The sequence below is a fragment of the Pseudoliparis swirei genome, chromosome 22, assembly GCF_029220125.1.
Source record: "Pseudoliparis swirei isolate HS2019 ecotype Mariana Trench chromosome 22, NWPU_hadal_v1, whole genome shotgun sequence".
Lineage (NCBI taxonomy): Eukaryota > Metazoa > Chordata > Actinopteri > Perciformes > Liparidae > Pseudoliparis > Pseudoliparis swirei.
In genome coordinates this window covers 11,848,175-11,873,311 of record NC_079409.1, presented here as the reverse complement: position 1 = coordinate 11,873,311, position 25,137 = coordinate 11,848,175, and the positions used below count along the sequence as shown (strand labels likewise).

At 43.2% G+C, this 25,137-nt stretch overlaps 2 protein-coding genes across 3 annotated transcripts; one reads left to right on the top strand and one right to left on the bottom strand.

Annotated features, from left to right (window-relative positions):
- Positions 1-1,030: 1,030 nt before the first annotated feature.
- On the top strand, positions 1,031-14,138 carry nacad (NAC alpha domain containing). The gene is made up of 10 exons (XM_056443854.1): positions 1,031-1,259; positions 4,993-5,276; positions 5,393-10,763; positions 11,251-11,499; positions 12,005-12,096; positions 12,639-12,701; positions 12,813-12,959; positions 13,040-13,174; positions 13,317-13,439; positions 13,992-14,138. The coding sequence occupies exons 1-10, from the start codon at positions 1,175-1,177 to the stop codon at positions 14,004-14,006; spliced, it is 6,564 nt and encodes a 2,187-aa protein (XP_056299829.1). The 5' UTR covers positions 1,031-1,174; the 3' UTR covers positions 14,007-14,138.
- A 958-nt stretch (positions 14,139-15,096) lies between these two features.
- Positions 15,097-19,460, bottom strand: glipr2l (GLI pathogenesis-related 2, like). Of its 2 annotated transcripts, none has more exons than XM_056443855.1 (5): positions 19,070-19,460; positions 18,302-18,410; positions 17,375-17,478; positions 16,854-16,931; positions 15,097-15,798 (listed from the first exon to the last, which is right to left on the bottom strand). In XM_056443855.1, exons 1-5 carry the CDS (start codon positions 19,080-19,082, stop codon positions 15,632-15,634), a joined length of 471 nt encoding a protein of 156 aa, XP_056299830.1. In that variant the 5' UTR covers positions 19,083-19,460; the 3' UTR covers positions 15,097-15,631. The 2 variants fall into 2 exon arrangements, with proteins under 2 accessions (XP_056299830.1, XP_056299831.1); XM_056443856.1 differs by having other exon boundaries at positions 19,289-19,460.
- Positions 19,461-25,137: the final 5,677 nt, after the last annotated feature.

Below are 25,137 nucleotides of genomic sequence, written 5' to 3'. Positions count from 1 at the left end.
TTGATCTCCGTGGTCGTATCGTCTGTCCGATGGGTGTGCAGGTGTAGCCCATCTTCTTATTAAAGCAAAGACTCTTCATCACTATGCAAAACATCACACAAACAGTATTTTAATATAAAACGATCTTGGTAAATTATTCTATGTTCTGCTGTGCACAGGGCTCAGATGAGATGATAATGTACAAACACCTTTTTTATTTATCAACTGCTATATTTGTTTAGGTCAAGTGAGCTATTGGACATTATCCAGTATGCAGCACTTCTGCTGAGCTGGCAATCTATCATGGGAAGTTGTAGGTTGCCATGGTAACTATCATTGCTGATCATTTGGCTCGGTGCTGCCGCCCCCTCTCATTCGATCTATATCTCCCTTACGCTTTGTCTACAAAAGTTGAGGTAAATCAAGTAGGAGTGCAGAAGAGATGGCTAAGATGGAGAGCAGACCGATGCTGCAGCTTCCCCTCAGGGTAACCGACTCCTTGTTGAAACCTTGAGGAATTAATGCAATCAGCAGGAGGCAGATGGCAGAATTATCTGTATACTTTTGTTTCCGTCTCTTTTGTTTGTGTTTTCTGTTTCTCTTTCACAATGTTGGTTTGGTTTTTCTTGAATCTCCCTCCTTTGCTCGATTTCTCCATGTTCCTCTTGTTTTTGCAGTACTGGTCCTTTCCTTCAAGGTTGAGGGCAGCACTGAGTGAGCAGTGCAAATCTGCTGACATCATCCCCCAAGATCCAGTCAGCTCGGTTGGGATGGGAGGGAGAGAGATACAGATAGCAAGGAAAGGAGGGAGGGAATCAGGATGTGGGCAACAAGAGAGGATACTGCAGCTCCCTCTCAGTATCTACACACACACATACACACACATACTGTATATTCAGATGAACTGGATCACGAGGCTCTTAAACACACGCCCACTACAGCAGCATCACTGCTGCACCACAGAGAGAGACCAGTGTATACTCTCATCTCTCACTCTTCTCTATCTGTCTCATACACACACACACACACACACACACACATAGATAGACACGTGCTGCAGGGAGGATCTGCGTGTTGGGTCGCTGCGCATTCAGGTCCCCCCTCCCCTTCTTCCTCTTTCTCACTCTCTCCCTGTTCACCTTGTCTGTTCCGGCTGTACGGTTTCTTGTTGCGTCAGAGCCAAAGAGAGCCAGCGATGCCGGGGGAGAGCGCTCACAGATCTGTGCCCACCGAAAAACATCCAGAACGGGGCGCTGAGGAGACGGGGCTCCCTGGACCAGGTAGGACATCTGGGGTTGGGGATGGAGGAAGAAGAAAGAGGAAATTAACCAGGTGGATGCAATCAGAGACAAGGACATATTTAGAGGAGAGAGGATGGTGTTGAATAGATTCTACCAGAGAGAGAGAGTTAGTAGGATAGAAGCATGGCGGATATATCGAGACTATTGGGCTAGTTAAAGTGTAAGAGACTGTTAACTGCTTGAAACTGCCGTGTGGGGTCATATCTGTCGGTTGACATGTGCAATTTGAGTACACTGTGATCCCGTTGCATGTTAGCCTCCTCATTAACCTCCCGGTTGTCTCCTTTCCAGCAGCTATAAGCAGCCTCTTCAAAGCTTAAAGCCTCCATCCCTTACAATCTGTCACTCAAATCTCTCCAGCCCTCAACCCCCATCCTCATCACATCCCAGTCCCCTCTCCCCCCACACCTAACACTGGCATGCCTGCTTCTCTTTAGCCCCGGCACCACCCCATCTGCATCCACATCTCCCAAGCAAATGTGCGAGCTATCAGTGTAGAGTGGCTCCTCCCTTCACCCGGTCTTAGCAGGAGCATGACACAGCAGTATGTCATGATCCTGTATTCCTTGTGCTGTAGGAACACACGAGCACAAGAGCCTCTGTCACAAATCGTTGTTTTTTTATTCATAATGTTGCTGCCGTATATGTGACGTTGTGAGATAGGAGAAGATGTTCTGTCAGTGCAGATTCGTGATTGGATGGGTCAATTTTTTTAATTTGGCCCCTTAATTACAGTCAGGCAATAATGGTCAGAGTGAGTGTCGGGTTTGGGACAAAGTCTTGTGATTACAGTGTCTCTTGCAGTTATTTCACACCATTTAGCTTTCATGAGAACGGTGTATACTGTCGTAAACGTCTGACAGTTATGATAAATAACCTAAATGGCTCCTATGGAAACTCCCTGCGTTCTCTCTGCTCGATTTACATTACAATGGTTTGCTATTTTGACTTCATCGTTGCCCTGATTTGTTTTTCGCACTGGAATTATTTTAAGATTTCTTGACCTGAATCTTGGGAGGAGAGGGAGGAGAGAGAGTTGTCGGATGCTCTAGTTACAACCTGTTCTTTTGGCACATACGTGATGAAAGAGGAGAGATTAGAGGATTGATTCTGACTAAAGAGGTGAGATCTTATGGAGAAAGACAAACAAACTATTGGGGCGTCTCTTCTTCAAGGCCAAATCTGAGCAGGAGATATAATGGAGGCACCCCATGCAGACAGGCCAGCGCTGCAGCCTCTGTGACGCAGCTCTAGTCTGTTCAGCTTTCTGCGTGCGGCCTGCTCCTCTTACGGCAAAGCCGAGTGCTCAATTTCACTGCATCCTCCCAGAGGAGAATTGCAAGCTGGGCCAGGGAGGGGTCAGACATCTATATATTATTCACAGCAGTGCAACTGCAGCGAGGAGACAGAGCTGGGCCGTTATGCTAGCATACATAATACATGTCATTGGTTCATTTAGCATTCTAGCAAAACAGTAGCTCCAACAGTGTGCAATGTGATTCCCATGTCTAGCATATACAGTGTTTCTGAATGTGTTCAATATGGTGGTTTTGCTTGATTTTCTATAAGTCATATATAGATTCATTATGTTTTTTTGTTCACCTCAACATACGGTCACTGGTGCCTTTTATCAGGCCATAAGAGGAAATAAATCACGTGTTCTATACCGCTTAACCAAATAAGACTTTGCTGTACATGTAAGTGTAGAGCAGCGGCTTTTGTGCATGCTTAACTGTGCATCGTTCTGATTAGTGGAACATTTGAGTGTTTGTTGCATGACTTGCACACAACACACCCAGAGATTATTATTTGGCATCGATCAGACATGGCTGCTAAGTGCTGATGATTGCATCTGCCACCAACCACAGGCAGGGCAGGAGAGCAGCGGGGGAGGAGACAGAGAGGCAGAGAGAAAAAGAACATGGAGGCAAGAGAATTGAGCTAAGACTCACCACTACGAGTAAAGGCATATATATATTTATTTATATGTACACACATACACATATATTCATGTTTAAAGCAGGGATGCAGAGCGGATACAAACATAGTTTAGAGAGGAATTTTAAGAGTGAGACAGAGGTGATATGTGGGTGTGTGTGTTTGTGGCTGGCACCGAGCTGAGCCACTTGTCAGCATGTGGAATGAGGTCACCGTGGCCATGGCCCAGTTAGGAGAGCCAATTCAAGTTCTGTTCCCTCAATTCGTGCTATCGAGAAAGTGGCTTTAATAGCATTTGGGTTGTTACTGCGAATGTTGTATGTGATGCTAATCAATTCAACAAAACAAATTAATTGATGATAAGCAGTGCAGATGAATAAAGTCTTTAATTCCATCTTATCTCTCCAATTATTTCCCCTTTCTTGTTTATACACAAGAGTCCCTCCACTCACCCCTGACCCCCTTTCTGTGAGGCATCCTGTCAGTTTGTGTCAGTGATCTCTCCACTCCTGATGACCGTAAGATGATAGCAAGGTTTAGAAGGACAAGAGGACAGAGAACACCGTAATTCAATGACAAAGTTGCTTTTGCTTCTGGCTAATTGTGCAATTGTGTATGTTGATACAGAAAGAGAGACGGAGAAACTTGGAGATAGAAACGGAAGTGTGTGTGATGAAGCATTGTTTTCCACTTCAATGATTTGAGTTCAGCTTTATGGTGAGATAAAACAGCCTGGGTTATTCAGTTGGTCAATCTTGGTTATGGTTTTGCTCGCTAAAGACATCTTAAGTGTCAGGGTAACACAGAGAGGTGAGAGACATTTGGTGAATCTACTGACTGACATTGTGGTGATATTCTGGAGCTCTCTTTATGCGTTGGCAATGAAAAGTAAAGTTCAGCTGAGGAGATAATAACTATATTATTTTGCAATAAAAGAGGCTTAGCCTTTCCGATCATTTCTTGTTTAGTTGTGCTGAGATGATTCAGTCAGCTCAATTGATTTCACTTCTTTGTTTATTCCTACTGTTCACATGTCCCATACATCTGCGAAGTAGACAGTGTCCTTGATTCAAAAAGTTGATTCAACTGCCCTTTCCGGGTTTTTTAGCAGTTGTTTTGATCGCCGCGTATTTATTTGTATGCGTGTTATTCGCCTAACTCAAAAAGTATTAAACCGAATCGCATGAAATTTGGTGGGATGTTTGGTTATTATTCGGGGACCATTTGATTAGATTTTGGGATCGATCGAGTCAAAGGTCAAGGTCAAGGTCATGAAAAGGTCAAAATCTTCTTGAATCGCATGAAATTAGGTGGGATGTTTGGTTATTATCCGGGGACCATTTGATTAGATTTTGGGATCAATCGGGTCAAAGGTCAAGGTCATGAAAAGGTCAAAATCTTCTTGAATCGCATGAAATTTGGTGGGATGTTTGGTTATTATCCGGGGACCATTTGATTAGATTTTGGGATCAATCGGGTCAAAGGTCAAGGTCATGAAAAGGTCAAAATCTTCTTGAATCGCATGAAATTTGGTGGGATGTTTGGTTATTATCCGGGGACCATTTGATTAGATTTTGGGATCAATCGGGTCAAAGGTCAAGGTCATGGAGAGGTCAAAATCTTCTTTTTACCATAGCACGGTCAATTTGTATCCAATTGGCATGCAACTAATGTCAAAATGTTCATAATTCAATGCCCAATCTTGTGATATGCGAAGGTATGCGCTCTACCGAGTGCCCATTCTAGTTTTGTAATGTTTTTTTCTGTTTTTCAGACATGACCAGACACCCTTCTATTGACTCCAGCCCAAGTGACAGTGGCTCTTCTCCTAGTGACAGTGGTTCTAGCCCATCTCCCAGTACTCCTCAGAAGCTACTCCCAGCATGCACCTCTCCATTTGGACCACGACTATTTCATGCAATACCTAGCTCCTCTGGTACTCCAAGACCACAACCTGAAGGCTCTGACTATCGCAACAACACAGCCAGACTATCTGGAAAATTAGGTGGTCATGGACCATGTGGCCACCATGTCCCTATTAAGATGGAGAGAATCAAGGTGTGTATTTTGTGTGAGTGAGCATGTTTACAATTTTACATCAGATATGCTTCCAGATACATCGTATTGGTATACTGATATTAACTCTATTATGGATGATACTGTGTTTTTCCCAGGTCCTGACTGGTTCTGAGGTGGAGAGTGACTATCAAGAGCCACAGACCATGGATGCAAGGGTGGTGATGGGTCAAGAGACACTGCTCAAAACAACAGAGATCCAGAAAAGAACACCCCTGGTTAAGCCAAGTGGTCAGGCTATCCCTTTGCCAGCTATTCCAATCCATTCAGGTCCTCAATCACAAGCGAATGAGACAGAGGTGGAAACTAACCAATTCCAAATCCCTCAAAAACAGCAGGATAAGCAAAAAGACCCTATGCAGCCCCCAACCACACTTCCTTCCCCTTTTCATAACCCCATATTCCCTACCTCCTCCTCCACAGAGCCAATCACAACAGATGATAGTTTGAAAGACAAAAAGGAAGAGAGTCAAAACCTTTCTCAAGATGAAGTGCCTTCCCCTTCTTTTTCTGAACTGGCCTGTCCAGTTGCTTTGTCCTTCTCTGAGCCAGCATATGCTGTTGACCCACTACGAGTGGGTGTGCCCACATCTCTTGACCTTGACCTATACTATACCGCTCCTTCCACCCCAATCAAGATGGCCTCCCACTCTTCGCACCTTAAGCATCATTCATATCCAGGTTCTCCAGCCTGCCCACTCTCCCCTGGCTCTCCCTCAGACAGCGAGGACCTCTGTTCCCCTCTCACCTCACCCTCTGGCTCTTATATCACAGCAGAAGGAGGCAGCTGGACTTCCTCTTACACATCGTCCACCTCCCCATCCACTTCTCCCAACCTGCTCCTCACAGAAGAATCACAGGAGGCCCCTGCCTGTTTTGTGGGCTCCTTATCAGAGATTGGAGATGAAGTTGGGGAGGAAAAAGGACGAACGAGTCTTGAGCGGGAAGAGGAAAGAGCAGGAGACTTCTGCCTGTACCGTCCTGAGGATTTTGTCATGAATGCACGGATGGGCATAACAGGGACAGTGGTCCTCGAGGAGGAAGAGGCTCTAAAAGAGGAAGAGATCAAGATGGCCAGAGAAAGTTGTCGTCCTTGCTGGCTGACTGACGATATGTCCCCGCTAAGGAGCAGTAGCAGCCGTAGCAGTGACTCCCAGGAGGATGGGGGAGAGTCTGAGAGCTCACTCTGCCCACTGGAAGAGGCTAGTGCAGGGAGAGCAGAGTACTCTAGGCCCATGCAGACAGGCCTGAAATTGCAACTGGAAGCATGTATATCAGAGGAACACTATGGACAGATGGATGACCTCCCAGAACGACCCTCCACTGCCTTGACTCCTGACACAGAGAGCATGACCATGGCCTCATCGAGCCTTAGTCCTGACTCACCTGTCAGCCCCCTGGATGCCTTCTGTCCTGGAGCCTTTGGTGTGTTTGGCCCCAGTTCTTTCATGTTTTCCCAGGCAGCCTGTGGTGATGATATGCCAGATGAGGAAATGATGATCCCAGCCTCCCTCCTCTCTTTTCCCCTCCACACCAGCCTTATCTTTAAGGCCGATTCAATGGAAATTACCCTCTTCCCCACAGAGGACGAGAACGATTTAGGAGAAAGTAATGACATAAATGAAGGAAAGGATGTTAATGCTTACGCAGCAGGAGAGGAGGAGGCAGATGTTGAAGATGTCGATGATGAAGAGGATGATTATGATTATGACGATGAGGGTGAAGACAATGCTAATAGCACTGCTGGCGGTGATGGCAATGATGAAAATAAGGAAGATGATGACAATGGCGATCATGATGAGGTGGATGAGGAAGTGAAGGTAGAGGTGAAAGTGGTAGAAGAGGCGGAAGAGGGGGAAGAAAAAGAGCAGGAAGAGGACAAGGAGAAGTGTGTTCTCAAAGCAGTGGAGGATCCTACACAAGAAGACAGCTCAGCATCCTTCCTTCATTCACTTTCAGAGACATCTATCAATGAGGGGTTGGACGAATCCTTCTGTTTCCAAGACGATACAGATGACTCATTAGATTCTGCATCCTATAATGGGGAGGAGGATGAACGTCTATACAGCACTGAGAGGCATGCACAATCACTAGAACCCACACCAATGGATGCACTTGATCTATCTGAAGTCCAAACAGAACCGGAACAGGGGTCTACCACTGGGACAGGTCCAACTGAACCTTTGCACACACAACTGAGCACAGACAAACCTCTGGATGAACCTACACCCCTTAAACCACAGTCCGACCCTGAACTAACGTCTACCAGTGGCATAGGTCAGACAACACCTATGCACACACAAGTGAGCACAGACAAACCAGTGGATCACCAGAGACTATCTGGTACTTTAGAAGCAATCTTTTGTCAACCAGAGTCATCCAGCCATCTGGATGAGAGCGTGAGTGTAAGTGAGATAATGGCTCTCTGTGGTTCCTTCCAACCTCATGAACAGCCTAAAAACAGCCCTCCTTTCGACCCGTCCACCCCTCCTGTGGTTTTTTGTGGTCCATCTGATCCTATAGCTGAGTTGCACACCTCTCCTCCTTCGGAGACGGCAGCAGTTAATAGTTCAGTTCGTCAAAAAGAATTGACTAAGGAAAATCCCCAGATGAAAGATGATGATTTGCAAGAGAGCAAGGATTATTCAGGGGAGGAACCCACAGCAGAACCAGAAAGGGACTCTTTCAAATTGCTCATCAAGCCTCGTCATTATCAGGCAGAAAGCCACAGGGCTGTAGGGGCAAGTAGAGTTGTATTATCAAAGTCTTTCTCCAATAAATCAGATGTGCCTGTAGGGGCTGAGGCCATATGTAGGACCAATATTCACAGGGAGTCTGACATTGAGCTTGACCAGAGGAATGGGAATGCCTCAGCTGAGTCTATGAGTGCGGAGTGTCGAAGCATTGACTCTGCCACCAATGACTTAAATAAAGGAGTTCTTCTTCTCTCCTGCCCAAAAGACCCTTGTCCCAACCCCAGTAATATCCCTGTTTCGGTTTCTGCAGAGGTCATCTCAGAACTTGCTGACAATCTGGCCGTGATCCCCGGTGACTCTGCTCAGGAGAACTTGAGAGAAAATACTCTGAGTACAGATGAGGGGGTACTGGCAGCTGTTGGATCCCCACACTCACCCCTTGCCATCTCACCCAAAAGGGAAAACTCTGAAACAGACAGCATGGCTGGGAGCAGGGAGATGCGTCCTGGACCTGGGGCATGGTGCCATGACAGGATGGGGCTGGGGTTCACTTTAGGATTAGGCTCAGGGGCAGAGTTTGCTGTCTGGGGAGCAGGGGAGTCTCTCTCCTTGTCTCTGGGGAAGAGGTATGAGTTGGAAGCAGAGGGTCTGCTCATGTGTGACACAGAGGGTCAAAGCACACAGATGGCCGTGGTTCCCAACATGACCAGTGAAGTGTCTGACAATTATGACAATGTTCTACGTTCTGTTCTGGATGAAGAAGACAACAACAGTCAGTGTAGAAAGGGGGACCGGATGGCAGATGAAGAATTGGTTGGAGAGGGAGCTTCTGAGTCCAACTTGGCTTGCTGGAAGTCCATTGAGGAGATCTCAGAAGCAGGCGGAGGGGAGGATGGAAGCTCCAGATTCCCAGAGGATGATGTCAGTAATCTAAATCCAGACAATGATGGAGATACCACTCACACACAAACACAAAACACTTGGCAGAACTCGAACAATAACAATGACTCGGCTTTTAACTCCTTGGAAGTAGCCATGTGTGGAAGTCTGAATGCACTATCAGAGGAAGTGAGACCCCAGAGTGTGAGTTTCAGTATTAGAGATTCTGTGTCGAATATTCCACTTGAGGAAATGCCACCTCAAGGTTCTGACACAATTCCTGAAGAAGGGAAACAAAAAGACAGCGCTATACACCCGACAAATGACACAACACAGGCACCATCAAAGGAAGGGGCCTGTAGCATCTCAGTGCCATTAGTTGAAACTCACCTGGACAAAGCTGTAACAAACCAGCATCTGAGTACACCAGATAAAGCCAGATCCAGATATCACACTAGTCTAGAGTGTCAGGCAATCACTCAAGAGAGTAATACAGCCTTTTCTTTGATTCATGGATCCTTTGGTTCCTTTACTCCTAAATGTAAATCTAATGAATCCAGACCAAGTCGAGCTCGTAAAGAAAAGATGGAAAATACCGGTTCTCAGTCGGAACCTGAGATGGCGGAGCCTCAGACTGAACACCAAAGAAGGGATGATGTCAATCATGTGACTGACAGACTTGTTGAGGAACCAACGATTAAAAATGCCTTTAGAGGACAGCAGTGTGTTGGAAGTAACTCAGGGGAAGAGGTTGAGGAAGAACAAGTGGAAGAGAAAGCAAAAAAGAGAGATGTGGATCAAGATAAAAAGAATGAAAAAGCAAGGAAAAACTCTCCTGCACAGACGGGCCAAGAGCGTCACGTGTGTCACGTCTCTCAAGAGGAACTTTGCGCAGATAAACCAATTGCTGCTAAGAAAGGGAGGAGAGGGAAGCAGAACAAATACAGGGCATCACAGGCAGGCAGTCACCCTGATGGCAGCCCTGAAACTGTTGATGATCCAAAGAAACCTTCTGTTCCATTAAATCCCACAGCAGATGGATGGACAAAAGGGGTCCCAGAAAAATGTAAAACGAAGACAGGTAGAAAGGTAAACAAAAAATCATCATCGTCATACGATGAACAGAGGACATCTGGGACCGATGAGGCTACATTTCGGTCACAGGTGCAGGGGGATAACAGTCCCAGTCCTGATGTCAACAATCCTAGACATGGACACTGCAATTCTACCATGCATACCCCAGACAACCTCAATGTTGTGTTGGCAATGAACCAAGAATTACATCAGAAGCAGGAAGTGCTTGATAACAGACCACTCTCTGATAGTCAGAGAGGGATCACAGTGGATATTAATGATAACAACATCAATACTGGCCACAGCCCATCCTCCCATGATGCCATATCATCCTCTTTGACTCCACTCTCTTCCTCACCACCTCCAATTTCCTCCTCCTCTCCTCTACCATGTGCCTCAAGAGAGCCAGATGATGATCTTCCCACACCTGTGCAGGAATCCCAACCTGTACTCTCAGCCCAGCAACAGCCCTCTCAGTCTATGTCCCACACGCCCACTACACTTTCCTCTACCTCCCCCACAACACAAAAAGCCCCTGGTTCCCAATTACCTCCTAACATCAACCTCCAGGAGATGAGTGTTGTCTTTTCTGCATCAACTACATCTACCACAAGTGTCTCTTCGCCCTCATTTCCCACTGCCACGCTGTTAAGCCTGTCCCAGCCTACCCAGGAGTCGTCTTCACCCGCGCCTGGAACTCTACACTCAGCATGTCTTCCAGACTCTATTTCCCGTCCCCAGGCTCAGCCTAATCTCAACATCCAGCCTCATAAACAAATCAAGCAGGGTTGCACATGGAGCATACAAGACAGGTGCAGAGGTGAGTATAGAAATGATGGCTTGTGATGGTGCAACGGATCATAAAACTCACGGTTCATTATCAGAGATCAGAGACTAGAGGAAAATTATTGCTGATGTCCTGATCGAGTATTTTACTGAATATCGGCAGATAACAATAGTCAGTCAAACTTTATTTTACACTGTGACGGTGAACGTTAAACTGTGTCATTAATCCGCGGGTCACGTGCGTGTCGAACTGCGATGGGGGATCCGTACAGATCACGGATCAACACTGGTCCGTTCCACCACCAATAAGCCATTGGTTCGATGTAACGCACTCTACAATACACATGGCTATTTTTTTTTTAAAGAGTTGTGATGTATTATAAAAAAGGAAAATTGGCATTATATTCCCCATGTCTGTTAGTTTTTAAACAGTAAAAAAAAGAACAGCAGGAAACAAAAGAAGTGTGTTGAAGTAAAATATGTCATTCCTAATGCAAATATGATCGATGAATGTATCAAAGGTCCCAGTTTGGCTGAGGAAGAGACGGACAGTGAGGATGATGGTGGACTGCCTCGACGTGGCCACAGATCCCAGGCCAGAGGAGTGGCAGGAAACAGAAATGGAGCCATGCAGAGAGAGTCTGGTCCATCCAATCAGCGGGAAATGCAACCTTTCTCTGCTCCCCAGATGTCCAACAGACAGTCGGGCTGTCCAATCAACCACAGCCACAGGATTGCAGAAGAGATCGACCTTTCCTTCAAAAACAACTGTAAGTTGTTTCTGACCTTACATTGGAAATAAGATTCAACATCAGGATTCAGCTTTACCATCGCTCTCTCCATTGATACAATAGTAAACCCTCAGCTGCTGTTGCTATTTGTTTCATTTACATGTTTTTGAATATAAATTGACAACATGTGACAGAATAACTTAAAGTGTTACAACAGACGATATCACAAGTGTAGTACATCCTCTGCACTATACAGGTCACTGATTGAATTATGAATGAAGTGTGACCTGTTGTCAATAACACTTTGCAAATAAAGTTTAAAAAACCTCAGTATGCAGATACCATATGATTACATGTAATTTTTTTTACGTGGGGTCATTTAATTCCCTCACGTTGATTAGATGAGCTTCTCATTAGCATTGCACTAATGAGAAACACCAATGCCCTCATGACGTCTGCTATGGTGATTAGTTTCTATGGCATTAAGGATAAGACACCCTTCACTTGCATGTACGGGATGTGTGTTGAATATGTCCTTGTGTAGGTTCCATATTGGCTTCCTGTAATGAGTCTGAGGGCGAGGGGTCGATGCCTGAGCTGGAGGAGCCAGAGCCACTGAGACCATCAGAGCCCCAGGTGAGTCTGCTCACACTGCTCTATTGGAAACCTCCATTTCCTGTACGGAGGTACCCATATCTTGTTAGAGCTATAGTACATAACAGTTCTAACATGTGATATTGGGACTACATTGAGATTATGTTGACAAATAGAAGTTTTTTTCAGATCCCAAGATCGTGGTTTTGTGATCGGCAGAGGCTGTTAGCTTACACACTGACAACCTGAAAACTAAAAAGAGTGTTTCGTGGAGATCTTGATGTCTCAAATTGCAGTTACTGCCGAGGAGAACATAAAAGAAGATTTAGCAGCTTGGTATATAGAAGTTTTTGTTTTTTGTGTGTGCTTCAAGCAAATTGCAGTTAGGCCTACTCCTGTAGCTAGAAACATAAAATGCATCGCTTCCTGCGTGTGGAAGTGAAAACAGAACTGTCTGACATCAGCAAAATCACTCTGCTAACCAGATTGGGTACAGGCTGAGTCACATTCTGTGATATTTGCAGAATTGCCAAATGAAAAAGATTGTTACAGTTAAAGTAGCTGAAATTCGTGTTTTGTTTCAGTCCTTTACAGATGACGGGCTAAACAGACCAAAACAGAGTCGCAGTGAGAAGAAGGCCCGCAAGGTCAGACTACTGGCTGAATAAAACATATATGAACGAACCAAGTGGAGTCTGAATGACACCAGTGTTTATGTTGTCTTTATTCCTGACCATCTTACTGTGTGTGTTGTGTAGGCCATGTCTAAACTGGGTCTGAAGCCGGTCCACGGTGTGACCAGAATCACCATTAGGAAGTCCAAGAGTATCTTGTTTGTCATCAGCAGACCAGATGTGTTCAAAAGCCCTGCATCAGACATTTACATTGTATTTGGAGAGGCAAAGGTAAGTCTGTCTTTCTTTCTTAGCTATTCAAGCGTCCGCACATGCATCGTGTTGCCTCTCAACCTCTCCTCTCCTGTCAGATCGAGGACCTTTCTCAGCAGGCTCACAAAGCGGCTGCAGAGAAATTCAAGATGCCAGTGACCTCTTCTCCCCTGGCCCCACCTGTCCCACTCAGCCTCACCATCAAAGAAGATAGTGAAGAGGAGGAAGAAGAGGTACTTATTGTCTCAACTATATTTTTTAAATACCTCTCATACTAATTAACGTCAGCGCTGTATGTTATATTGTTCGGTACAATCTTGTATTCTGTTGTTAACTTTATCTCTCTCTCTCTTTTTCTTTGTTTCTATACATCAGGTGGATGAGGGAGGTCTTGAGCAGAGGGATATCGAGCTGGTGATGGCTCAGGCCAACGTGTCACGAGCCAAGGCCGTCCGTGCTCTGAAGCACAACAAGAATGACATTGTGAATGCTATCATGGTGAGGGCGAAGGAGGGGGGAGGATGTAGTGAGAGAGGAAGAGGGGAGAGGGAGGGCAGATGGGGAACAAAATCATGAGTCATCGCCAGTGGGCGGGGAGTGTATAGAGAGAGAGAGGGTGGGGGGGGAGGAGAAATAGGACAAATCACAAGTAGAGAGCCGGTAAGTGAGCATTCTTTACAGTGCTGTGGGTCATCAGTGTAATGTGATGTCCACCAGGGGGCAGCAACAACTCACACTGAGAAAACTGAGTTAGTGACGCAGTGGATTTTACTGATGGAGTTAAAGCCAGATGAAGCTGCCTTGAGATCACTAGCAAATGTTGACTGTGAAAACAGTCCGTGTATTGATGTTGTGTGACATCTAGAGAGACTTGTGTCTTTATTTCAATCATGGGAAGACTGTGTTTGAATAATGGAGGAAAATCAGTTGTAATAGTTTTGTTTTCAACTCAATTTGATTTCTTTACTGGCGATGTTTATTGTTTCATTGTAACATTATTCAATGTGTCACTCTTCTCTTTCTGTCTCTCTCTCTCCCTCTTCCGTTTAGGAGCTGACCATGTGATGTGGTGAGGATGATTTGACTCCTCATCCCCTCCTCCAGCCTATAAAGCCTATACGCCACTGACTCTTCTGTATCGCTGCCACTGTATGTTGCATCCCCAATATCCGCTAAATAAAGTATGTTCCAATGTGGGCTGTGACTGCGTTGTACGATTGATTTTACTGAGAGATTGCAGATGGTTCAGTGTTACTTGTTTTAACATTAGGATACTTCCAATTCAGCTCAGATTGGAACCTGCTTTCACTCAAACTAAGGAACAACAACGTAGATAAAGTATGTTGTGCTGATTTCCAGGGTTAACAGGCTTGTATTTAAATAACTGAGCAAATGAAGAAAAAAAAAAATGCTTATTTTTCATCCACACCTTCAGGTGATTATCTATAAGGTAAATAGTCTTTTCATGGGAAAGGCTGTTATATCATCACTGGCTGTTCATGTGGTGGATGCCAAGGACCACGTGGAATAGGGGAAAACGTTATTTACGGTAATGTCTTTTTAAACGAAACATTTCAAGTATGCTGCATTGTAAGATTACACAATGATTGTGTTAATGTTTTGCAAAAACACTCTGCAGATATCAGAGATATGTTGCCCTGCTATATCCTTCTTTGGACCCCGGAGATCTATGCAAGTCTTACAATTATTCAGACCTTTAACCTTTTAAAAACAAATTGAGAATTGCATACCCAATGTAACATGGGGTTATCTCTGCAACCACACGGGCTATTAGAATACTTTTGGTGTTATAATAAAGGCCATACATGTGATATTTTGTTCAGATGTGTAAATATCAATCTATATGTTACTGGTTAAAGAGTAAATGAAGATTGCACACAGCCTAAAAAAACGATGGAGCTGAAATGTTTAATACTAAACTTGAAAAAAAAAATCCCATTTGTCAGTGTTTACTACTAACATTGTCTAAAATGTTCCTATATTATTCATACTCCATAGACTCACACTTTGTCAGTGGAGTACCTGACTCAGATGTGGATGTGTCATTATGAAATGAAACTCATTTTGTTCTTTCCTATTCTCTTACAATGTGACACAGCACAGATGACACAATCATGCGCAGAAAGATGCCAAATGCATTTCTGACAATCTCTCAACTTTATTGTACAAAACTGGTTAGAATACAAAACACATACACTGGACTGTGGGGTTCTGCTTTGATAAGTCGTGGAAATAACACAAACACATAAACATGTTGATTCATCAGCTTTAAATTATATGCAATGAAATGTAAACGCTTGAAGCCTGTCCCTTTAAATGACTTAGCTCCCACTCTTCCTCATGTGAGGCTATGATGTGTTTCAGTGTGTGAAAATATAAAAGTATTGACATTAATGAATGAAATACTGTCATAGGCAATGCAAATGGTCACTGGAATTGTTTTGTTAGCAATGTCAAACAGTAGTGCTGACTTTATTCTAAACACTATAGCGTGCATAGGTCCCTTTTCAAAATAAAAATGTGGATTTTAAACCAGAGTGCATTTCATGTTTCAAAATCCATACACGACGGCAGTATGGATCTCTACTAGGCAAGGAGTGGTGCTCTCCTGAGTAGTCTTCATAGCAGTGCAGGCGGATAACAGTCAAGTGTTAGGGGTCCATACATCATTAGGTGGTGGTCTTAGCTGGGAGCACGTTGTTCTCAAAGTGTCCCTGGTTCGTGATATTCCCAGCTGGGAAGTATCGGGCCACAACAAAGGAAGACCCGTCTGATGCAGTGGCCTTACCGACACCCAGCTTATTACTGCTCTTCCACACCATCGCTGTGAAATGGCCTATAGGTGGTGAGTGAAATGAGAAAGAAAAAATATAAAGAAATGAAAGGCAGAAAAAGCAGGGTGAAATAACTGACTTCTTATAACACATTCAAAGCTGAGTGCAGTTCTTCTAAATATTTACAGACCGAGGAATCTTAATTCCTGTCTCACTCTTTAGTGCCAAACCTCCCTGTATACCTTTTTTCCTTTTCTTTCTCTTTAAGGCTACTTTATATGAACAATGTGAATTACTATGACTGTATGTGTGATTAAATTAAACAGACTCATGCACACTTGAGTCTGAGGATTATTGGGAAACCATCTGGAGGAATTAGGCCAGACTGGAAATGACTGTGTGGGCTGAAGAGTGATACATGGGCTGCCTGGTCACTGAGTCACACAATCACAGTCACACAGTGGCTGAGGTGGGACTGCAGCCGGAGAAGGGCAGCAACCTTGTCCATGTCTGAGTAAACATGACACCGAGACACAGAACAGAAAATGACAACGAGAAACCTCACAAGAAATGATACATTGAGATGGACATTGTGAAGAAGAAAAAAACAAGAGGAGAAACAGAAAATAAATGTTTGATTTAAGGTGTCAGGACAAAAATAAATAAATACATACGGTGATACACAATGTTTGAATTAATCATCAGATTAAACAAACAAAAAATATATTAAATGTTCCTATTGTATTCAATGTGATGAGCGAAGTTATTCAGGACTTCTACAAATTATTATTTTTCCTTCATTAGTCCCATGATTAATATTATTGGATATTAAGTGTCAGAAAATTGTTAAAAATGCCATTCACAATTTCCCAAAGTTGATATATTTAAATTGCTTGATTCAATCAAAAAATGAAAAATGGCTAATAATTGTTCTGCAATCAATCAACTACTCGTTTTACAGTTTTTTTATTCAGTTATTAGAAATTATGATTTGATTGTTATACTGCATCGGAAAATGTATTGATCATTTACGATTATCCTGGTATCTTCAAATATTGGCCAATTTTTTAAAGTAGTTTGTCACTGACAGAAATATGAAAAGAAGTCTAAATGTCACCAGTAGCAGAGGAGAATCCAGGGCGGTTGAAGTTGTACTGTTTCACTTCGTCATACCAGCGGTCTGCAACATCCTTTCCTGCACATTCACAAAGTGTAAGCTCAAGGACAATACAATCGGTTTTGTGTTGTACATATTGATCAGAATGGGAGCAATATGAGAAGCCTGCACCCTTGAGCTACAAATCTGATCTAAACACATGTTGTTTACGAGGCTGAACTTTCTGTCACCCAGCGCTGCACTTTAGTGCTGCACTGTAGGAGATGCTTTATGAATCTCAGCGTCCTGCGCTGACATATTTGTGCAGTGAGTCATGGTGTCTCAGTCCTTAAACACAAAGTGGAGGGGAAATAGATCCCAGCTGTTGACTTTCAGAGGAGGACAGTCTGCTTGAAGCCCCATAGACTCAATGTGTGTGTGTATGTATGGAGGGATGTGTATCTCATGAGGTCATATACACAACATCATTCAGTTTTATGAATAGTATATTGCCTTTATGTATATAACTGATTGGTGTGTACCTGATTGGTCATAGGAGGCCCATGCAAGGTTCTCTCCACAGCTCCCTCTACTGGACTCCACACTGTGTTTCAGGATCCGTGTACTGGCCAGACTTTCAGCATAACTGTGGAAAGAGACAAAGAAAGTTGTGAATAGCTCTTTTCCCCCCAGTTTGGAATCCTGCAACAAATTCCACCCCTGTACTTGAGAGACAGCCACCATGTGTGGCAGAGACTTTACAGCAGGTCATTTGTGGAGATTTAGGCTTTCTAGGCGTCTCAGTTTTTGAATGCTCTCTGCATTGTGTTGTCTTCCACACCTCAAAGATAAACACTGAACAACAGTGAGACATCCTTACTTCAGAGGTTTTATCTAGTGTAGAAATGCTAAGCAGGCACAACCATTTTAATTGGGTTGATATGATTACTGGTTTAAAGACTCTTTAGGCCTGACATAATATTTCCATGAAGTTAAATCTGTATAGGTTTTATCAACACAGTGTTGATCCAGTGACATTATTGACTCCAATGTACACTATGGGGTGTTACTGCAGGGACAGGGTTCAACAGCTGGGCCTGGGGGAAACGTATTCAAGTATGTGACTCCCATGAGACTCATACACCATTGTGTGGATACACCACATGCATTAATGGAGCTATTGCACCATGAACTCAAGAAAATGAGTCTGGGAGTCTAATAAATCAAGACAGCTAGTTGACTCCATCTTGACTGACAGCACTGTTTAGATTTGCATTTACTCAACACAATACATTGTCAACATAACTTAAAAACAAACCAGGGTTCTTAGTATCACATTAGACGTTGTAGTTATTTAATTTGACAGGCTGGAACTGTCAAATTAAATTTATCTAGAGCAGTGAGACAATGACTGGCATGTGTCCTTGCTAATAAGGTTTCTAATTTGATAAGTGTGTGCATTAACCCACCGGGTGGCCTGGCTGCTTAACTTGCTGCTCAGCTTCATTGGAGGAGCCTGGTGCTTCCTCCTGAACTCATTATGGCATTGCAGCACCTCCTCAGCAAACTGCTTTGAGACTGACACACATGGAGGAGAGAGGCAGTCAGGGTTAGGCAGCAAGACAAAGGACAAGTGGTGATGCAACATGACAATTCACGCATGGCTGCAGAATACAAACTGAAGTGTGAGTTCATCACCTGAAATCTGAGTGACCTCAGAGTACAACACCATGACAGATGATGCAGTGGAGAACGTCGTTCACATCACCCCCCGAAGCCCGGTGCCTATCACTCACTGGCCTTTTCATAGGTCCCACAATCTCTTGAGTTCTCACACAATAGGCACATTGAAATCGCCACACACGCACGTAACGCACGTAACGCACGTAACGCACGTAACCCCCCCCCCACACACAATACAAATACTGCCTAACAGCCAGCATCTACTCAGCATGCTGCAAGATGAACGTCAACTTAAGATCAGTAAAAACATTTTGAAATCTCGCCGCGAGCACCATTAAATAACTTACTTTGCAGTTCAGTATTTAATCCGTAGACTACTTTTCAAAGATAGTAAAGCTTACAAACACATGCAGTAAACACGCAAACGAGTGCACACACACACACACACACACACACAACACACACACAAACACAGTTTCACATGTGCACATTTCTATCTCAGGCCAAATGGATACAATCACAGTAAATATCCTCAGGGTGCAGTTTTCACTTACCTGATTTTCCCATGCTGCTGACGCAGGAAGCCCTCAGTAAGACACCAACAGGCTTAGCACTGAACGAAAGCGGCTTCTCCCCTGTCTTGTTTTCTACTCCGGCTCTCTTCCTCTCTGTTGCTTGCTCCCTCTCTCTCTCCCCCTTCCTATATTGCCTTCTATATAACACTCTATTCGGGGCCTTCCTTCAATCCCTGTCTCATTTCAATTTGAACTTACAGCAGTAGTGTCACGGTTCTTCTTCAGCTATTTATCCGGGTGTAGAAATCATGACGCAACAGGCTTCTTCTTCCTCAAGTTTTGTTTCACTTCATTTAACTAAACCGGCCTGTCCCTCTCAAAGCCACGTACTGCTATACGCATGCCCTCTGTATGGCTCCGGGGAGCACACATCCACTCTGTCTTCACATTCCCACGAATGAAAGGGGAGCCCATGCAGACGTTGGTGACATCATCTCTGTGAGACACATGCCCATATATGGCTATGATATGCTTGTATTCTGTAACTTGGTAGCCATGGACAAGAGACTGACTTATAGAAACCGTAACGGCGACTGTGGCATTCCTCACAATCCTCACAGTCATGATGCAGCATTGAACTGTGTCACCTCAGGACAATAGCAAACTGTCATCTCTAAACTGACTTAATTCACTTTTACTAATGCTGATATCAAGTTGTATCAGTCTTCCATAAAACATAGGAGACTTTAGTTTCCACCTCCATCCTACAGTTTTTCCAGTGACCTCTGGATCAGTACGTTTCCCCTAACACACCCACTGGTAAAACAAGTGATCCCTTGACTCCACCCTGGATGAAAAAGCAATGATTGAACAATTGTCCTCCTCTAGTTGACAGACAGGGAGAGGAAGAGTCATCATTCTTCATCATGCTGCAGAACAGATTTCCACGATGTGTTTTGTCTGTCTTCGTGTGCTTCCCTCTGTGCTTTAATGGTATTTCTGAACTGAGATATATATCATTTAAAAAAAGAAGAAGACACCTGTTCTCACAAAAGGTTGGAATGGTGTGCAACAGAACCTCAAAATGGATTACCTCATGTTTAACTGAACAACTCATAACTCAGCTTTTGAAATTGTCTCGCCACTTTTTTATATCGGCTCCAGCTCAGAAAGATGGCCCTCTTACACCCTCTAAAATCAATAGGACTTCATTGTGTCAGCGCCAACGTTTTCTGATGAAAGGGCTTCATGTGAAATAGTGGAATGCTGAGCTTGATTGTTAGTCTCCCAGTTGTGAATGTGAGTTTCCCAACACGTTGTTAGGCGTGAATAAATCAAGGTCATGAACAGACACACCACAGCTACTGGTTACGTCAAAATGGGTAGCTATGGTAGCATGGTTACTATGTTAGCATTAGTCATCACCAGGGGGCGGTTTTTCAAAAGTAACCTGATCGGATTACGGCTATCGGATTGGATCAAATCTTGAAAATGTTTTTTTCAAAAGGAAAAAAGGATTCAGAAATTGGATTGGATTATGTAATCCAATCTTGTTGTTGATCCGGATCAAACCTTGAGTTTGGGTTTTTCAAAACTTTTTGGTAGGATTGGGATCTTTTTGATCCCAAAAATTAGGATTAAACTGATCCCAGCAGGAGGGTGGATTCATGGTGGATATCAGTAATAAAACTAGGAAACTAAAATTGGTTAGTTAAATAATACAACATTTATATAATGCTTTTTACAGTATTTATATTTATTCATCAATTTCACGTGAATTGTTCAACAGGAAGTACATAAAGTAGGTAGGCTATGTAGGCTAGCAACCTTTCACTACAGCAAATTATAAATTATAAATATTTAGGCCCCATAAATTGATCCCCCAAACTGTCTTTGTTCATTAAACATTAATCGCACTGACACAATCATCAGTCATGGAGTTATCGAAAATAGTGTCTAACAATTGCATCTCTTATTGGTCGTCCAGTCGGGCCCTCATTCTGACAGAATGACGGATATATCCATAATATATTTGTTAGTAAAGTATGTATTTATTTACTTGTTGTATGTCTCAGATGAGCGGACTGCCTGTTTCCAAGAAATAGACCGTGGAAGGGGATGTTTATATTGTTTGTTTGCTGTTCCGTTCAGTCCTATTTTCTGTTCAAATAAAGCATATTGGAGTGACCCCACACTATTCTACCTGTTGTTCTTTACATAGGTACATTGTGATCCCATTTAGACCACAGGTAATCTAGATTTGGTAATCCTGAACATCTTGAATCCGGAGAAGAGTAATCCAATCCCACATTGCTTTGAAAAACCAGCATAAATAAAGTGGATTACGTGATCCTGGATAGCAGAAAAAGAGATTTCCTAATCTGGATCAGTTTGATCCAGATTACAATTTTTGAAAAAACGACCCGAGGATGAATACTTGATCCCTTGAATTTTCAACACTTTGGTTTATAATTATATACCAGTCACATTCCACACATCTTTAGCTTGACTTTACGAACAGACTAAACTAAAATGCTGAACCTTTTATCTGCTCAACATCAGCATAATGTCATTGTGGGCATTTTACCGCGCTAACATTAGCATCATTAGCACAGAACCGCTAGCATGGTGGTTAACTCTTAGTCTGGCTTATTCCCTTGCCACATTTCATAAGTGTACTGTCTTGGAAACTGTTGCAGAAATACATGTTGTTCATACAATGAATACGATAATGCTTCAGAAATGAGTCACACTAAACTGAGTGCTAGTTTGCAATATTCTGTATGCGTCAGCTTTAAAAGAGGTCTACGATTCAGCATTTTTACATGCGATGTATTTGGTCATTGCAACACAGCACCAAAGTATAACAAGAAGGACACGTCTGAAAAAAACTCTATAGGCCTATGGAGAAAACACTGGTCACGAGAAGAAATTAGCCAAGATTGACGAAAGACAGTTTATTTGATCAAATAGTGGAATTATTTATTGTTACCGGTGGACGAAGCAAATGCACCCAGAGATTCTGAGATGTCTTTCTAGTCATCTGCCCACGTACACATTTCCTGAACATAGAGTATTCATATCGTATTGCATTTTCTGTTTCATCTTACTGCACTGATTGTCTCCTTTCCCTTCATCTGCTCTTTCTTGGCAGAAGTCCAGCCTAAAAAGAGAAGTCTGAGAGGCAATAAGACTATGAATGTCTTCTCATTTAAAGTATAATATTGGGTACAATGGGCGTGTGTGTGTGTATTTGTGAGGATGTTTTACCCATCTTGTGGGGACATCTATAATTACACGGTGATATTGTGCTGACTTGTCTTTTTTAATGAAATAACGGGGACAATTGCTTGTCCTATTACATACATCATTTTAGGGGGAATACTTGGCTAATATTAAGAGTCATGGCTTGGGTTAGTATCCAGAAAATGAATGTAAGTCAATGTAATGTCCCCAAAAGTCATGAAATCAAAACTCTGTGTTTGTATGTGTGTTTGAGTGTTTTTGAATTCTCACATCATAATTATTATCCAAGGGTGTGTGCGAGATACATATTTCCCTATCGACCAACCACTGAGTTTGAATCCACTTTGTTTCAATAAAAGAAACAATAACATAGTTAAATAGTCTTTTTAAGCATGACTGCCGTTTTGAATGTTGAGATGTTTCCCTCTGGCCAGCCCCTCATCTGTGATCCTTTTAAGTGCAATTATTGCAAACACCACACGGTGGGACTGTTAGCAAAGACATTGAACAAGGATGTGGTTGGACTATTGGTCACACTAAGTGCAACTAATGACATCTTGGTTTCATAATATGAGAGGACATGATGGGATTCATGTGAAAAGTCAAGCCACTTGATTTCTCATTAGCTGGATAGTGCTATCTTAACAAATTGATTTCCTCCTTGGATCCTCCTATACCATCTGCCTAGTGATGGGACTGGACAGCCGGAAGAAGACATTTCCATAGTGGTGTCGAGCCACTGAGACTTTACAACCATACATCTTAGTTCATACTAATTGAGATAGCGGTGGAGTGTTGCGTTGCGGTGTGTATTTAAGTGTGTGCATGTGCCCATACAGTAGGAGGCTTGGTGATGTGATTTATAGAGAGAACCCCTTTAAGAGGGGCAGTACAGACATCGATCCATGCAGATATTGCATCATTTATCTCTGCACATTACCTATATCTGCTCTACTTATTACTTGGCTCCCCTCCCTGTCAGCTGCGACATCGTTCCTTCGCTTCTCCTCTCCTCCCCATCACTTTGCTTGTCTCTCAACTCCTCCCTACCTTTCCTCCAATCTGTAATTTTCATTTGTTCCTTACCCGAAGCTCCTAATGAAAATCTTCCAGCACATCGCTTAGAAACAGAAAGCAACACCAAATTCTTTCTGGGCCACACATCATTTTCCACTCCTGTCATGACTGAAGTGAATGTGGATTTATGGCAGCAGAAATGTGAAATAGCTCTAACCGGGCCTGTAAGTGCACTTTGTTGCATATAATTCCTCTTCAGCAGTCCCAGGAGGAAGGTTCAGACTTTTTAATAACTCCTTCCATTCACCTCCATCCTCATTAAGAGGTCTAGTTGAGTGAAAATGGAGAGATCTTCTGAGGAGGTGTTGAGTGGATTGATCTCAACTGAGAGAAAGAGAGGAGAGGGGGCTGCACTTTTTCGAAGGAGTTGTTGGAAGCTTTCTCCAGAGCTCTGCTCTAGAATCTGACACATCAAGAAGCCTTTTATAGTGTCATTAGTGTAACTGTTCCACCGAGGACAAATGATTCTGTGGGTTAAGAGGAGTTAATCACCTGCCAATCAAACCTCATCAAGCCCCCTCTTCGGATGAGGCTCTATACAAATCTCATCATATTTAAGGAGCCTTCAATTAAGCAGATACAGGCAAGGAGATGCATGCAGAGAGGAGAGAGTGACAGGGTGAGCAGAGGGCAAGAGGAAGAAAGACAGAGATAGAGGGAGACAGAGACAGTAAGCAGAACCGGAAGACTTCTGTCTGACACTAAGCAGCAGAAATGTAATGTCTTAAAAGGCCATCGCAGTCAATAAAGTTCCTAATGTGCTTAAAGCAATTACTGTGTCCGGAGAGGAGCAGAGTGCATGCAGGATATTAACCTCGGTAACCCGCTCTATCTGGTCCATAATTAAATTATCCTCACATCCTCATTCTAATACAGACACACATACACCAGTGCACGCTCAGACTCACGCAGCCATACATTGATGCATGTTCACAGAAAGTATGTGAAATATGAAAAGAGAACAAGAAAAGTGAGATAGATGATGATGTGTCCTAACATATTTTAGGTTTCTTGAACTCTCTCTGTTGTATGTATATTCACATTTAAATAACTGTGTCACAGGAGTGTAACTAATAAGCTGTTCATGTTGATTTAAATCGGTTTAATAGTTGTCATATGAAATATTTGCCAGGGAGAGCCAAGACAGAGATACATCTTGACACTATGCATGCTAATTATTGCTTCTGAAATTAACTACCTACCCTTAAGCATTATTATATGAGCCCCCAAAGGAGCTTTTATCAGCATCTGGGACGGCTTCTTGTTTGGAATGGGCAGCTAGCTAATTTAGTATTTCTGGATGTTGCCTCTTTGGCTTATTTTGCTGTTGTGTTTGTATTGTTAAGAACTATTTTCTGACCTTGCCTTGGGAATTCTAAGCTGCTGCTTTGGGGGAACATAAAACAAAACCTGTGAAAAAATAATTGTGCAAATGATTGTGCTAATGAATGTGTGTGCGTGTGTGTGTTTGAGTGTTGGTGCTTTTTCTAGGTGCGCATTGTTTCCCATTCTGAGGTGGACTCCATTGCTCTGGCGAGATGATAAAAGGAGGACAGGTTGTCTGGAAAGAATGGCGTGGGCCCATCATCAGTCTGTCAACCACTCTTTTGCACACTCACATACAAACACACACACACACACACACACACACAAGCATAACATATAGCCATCAATGCCTGACTAATACAGGGCTGGGATATGGAAGGTATCTTTTGCCAGTGGTTACCAGCAGTCTGTTGCATATTCAAAAACGCATTATGCATGTGAACAACTTACTCTCACGT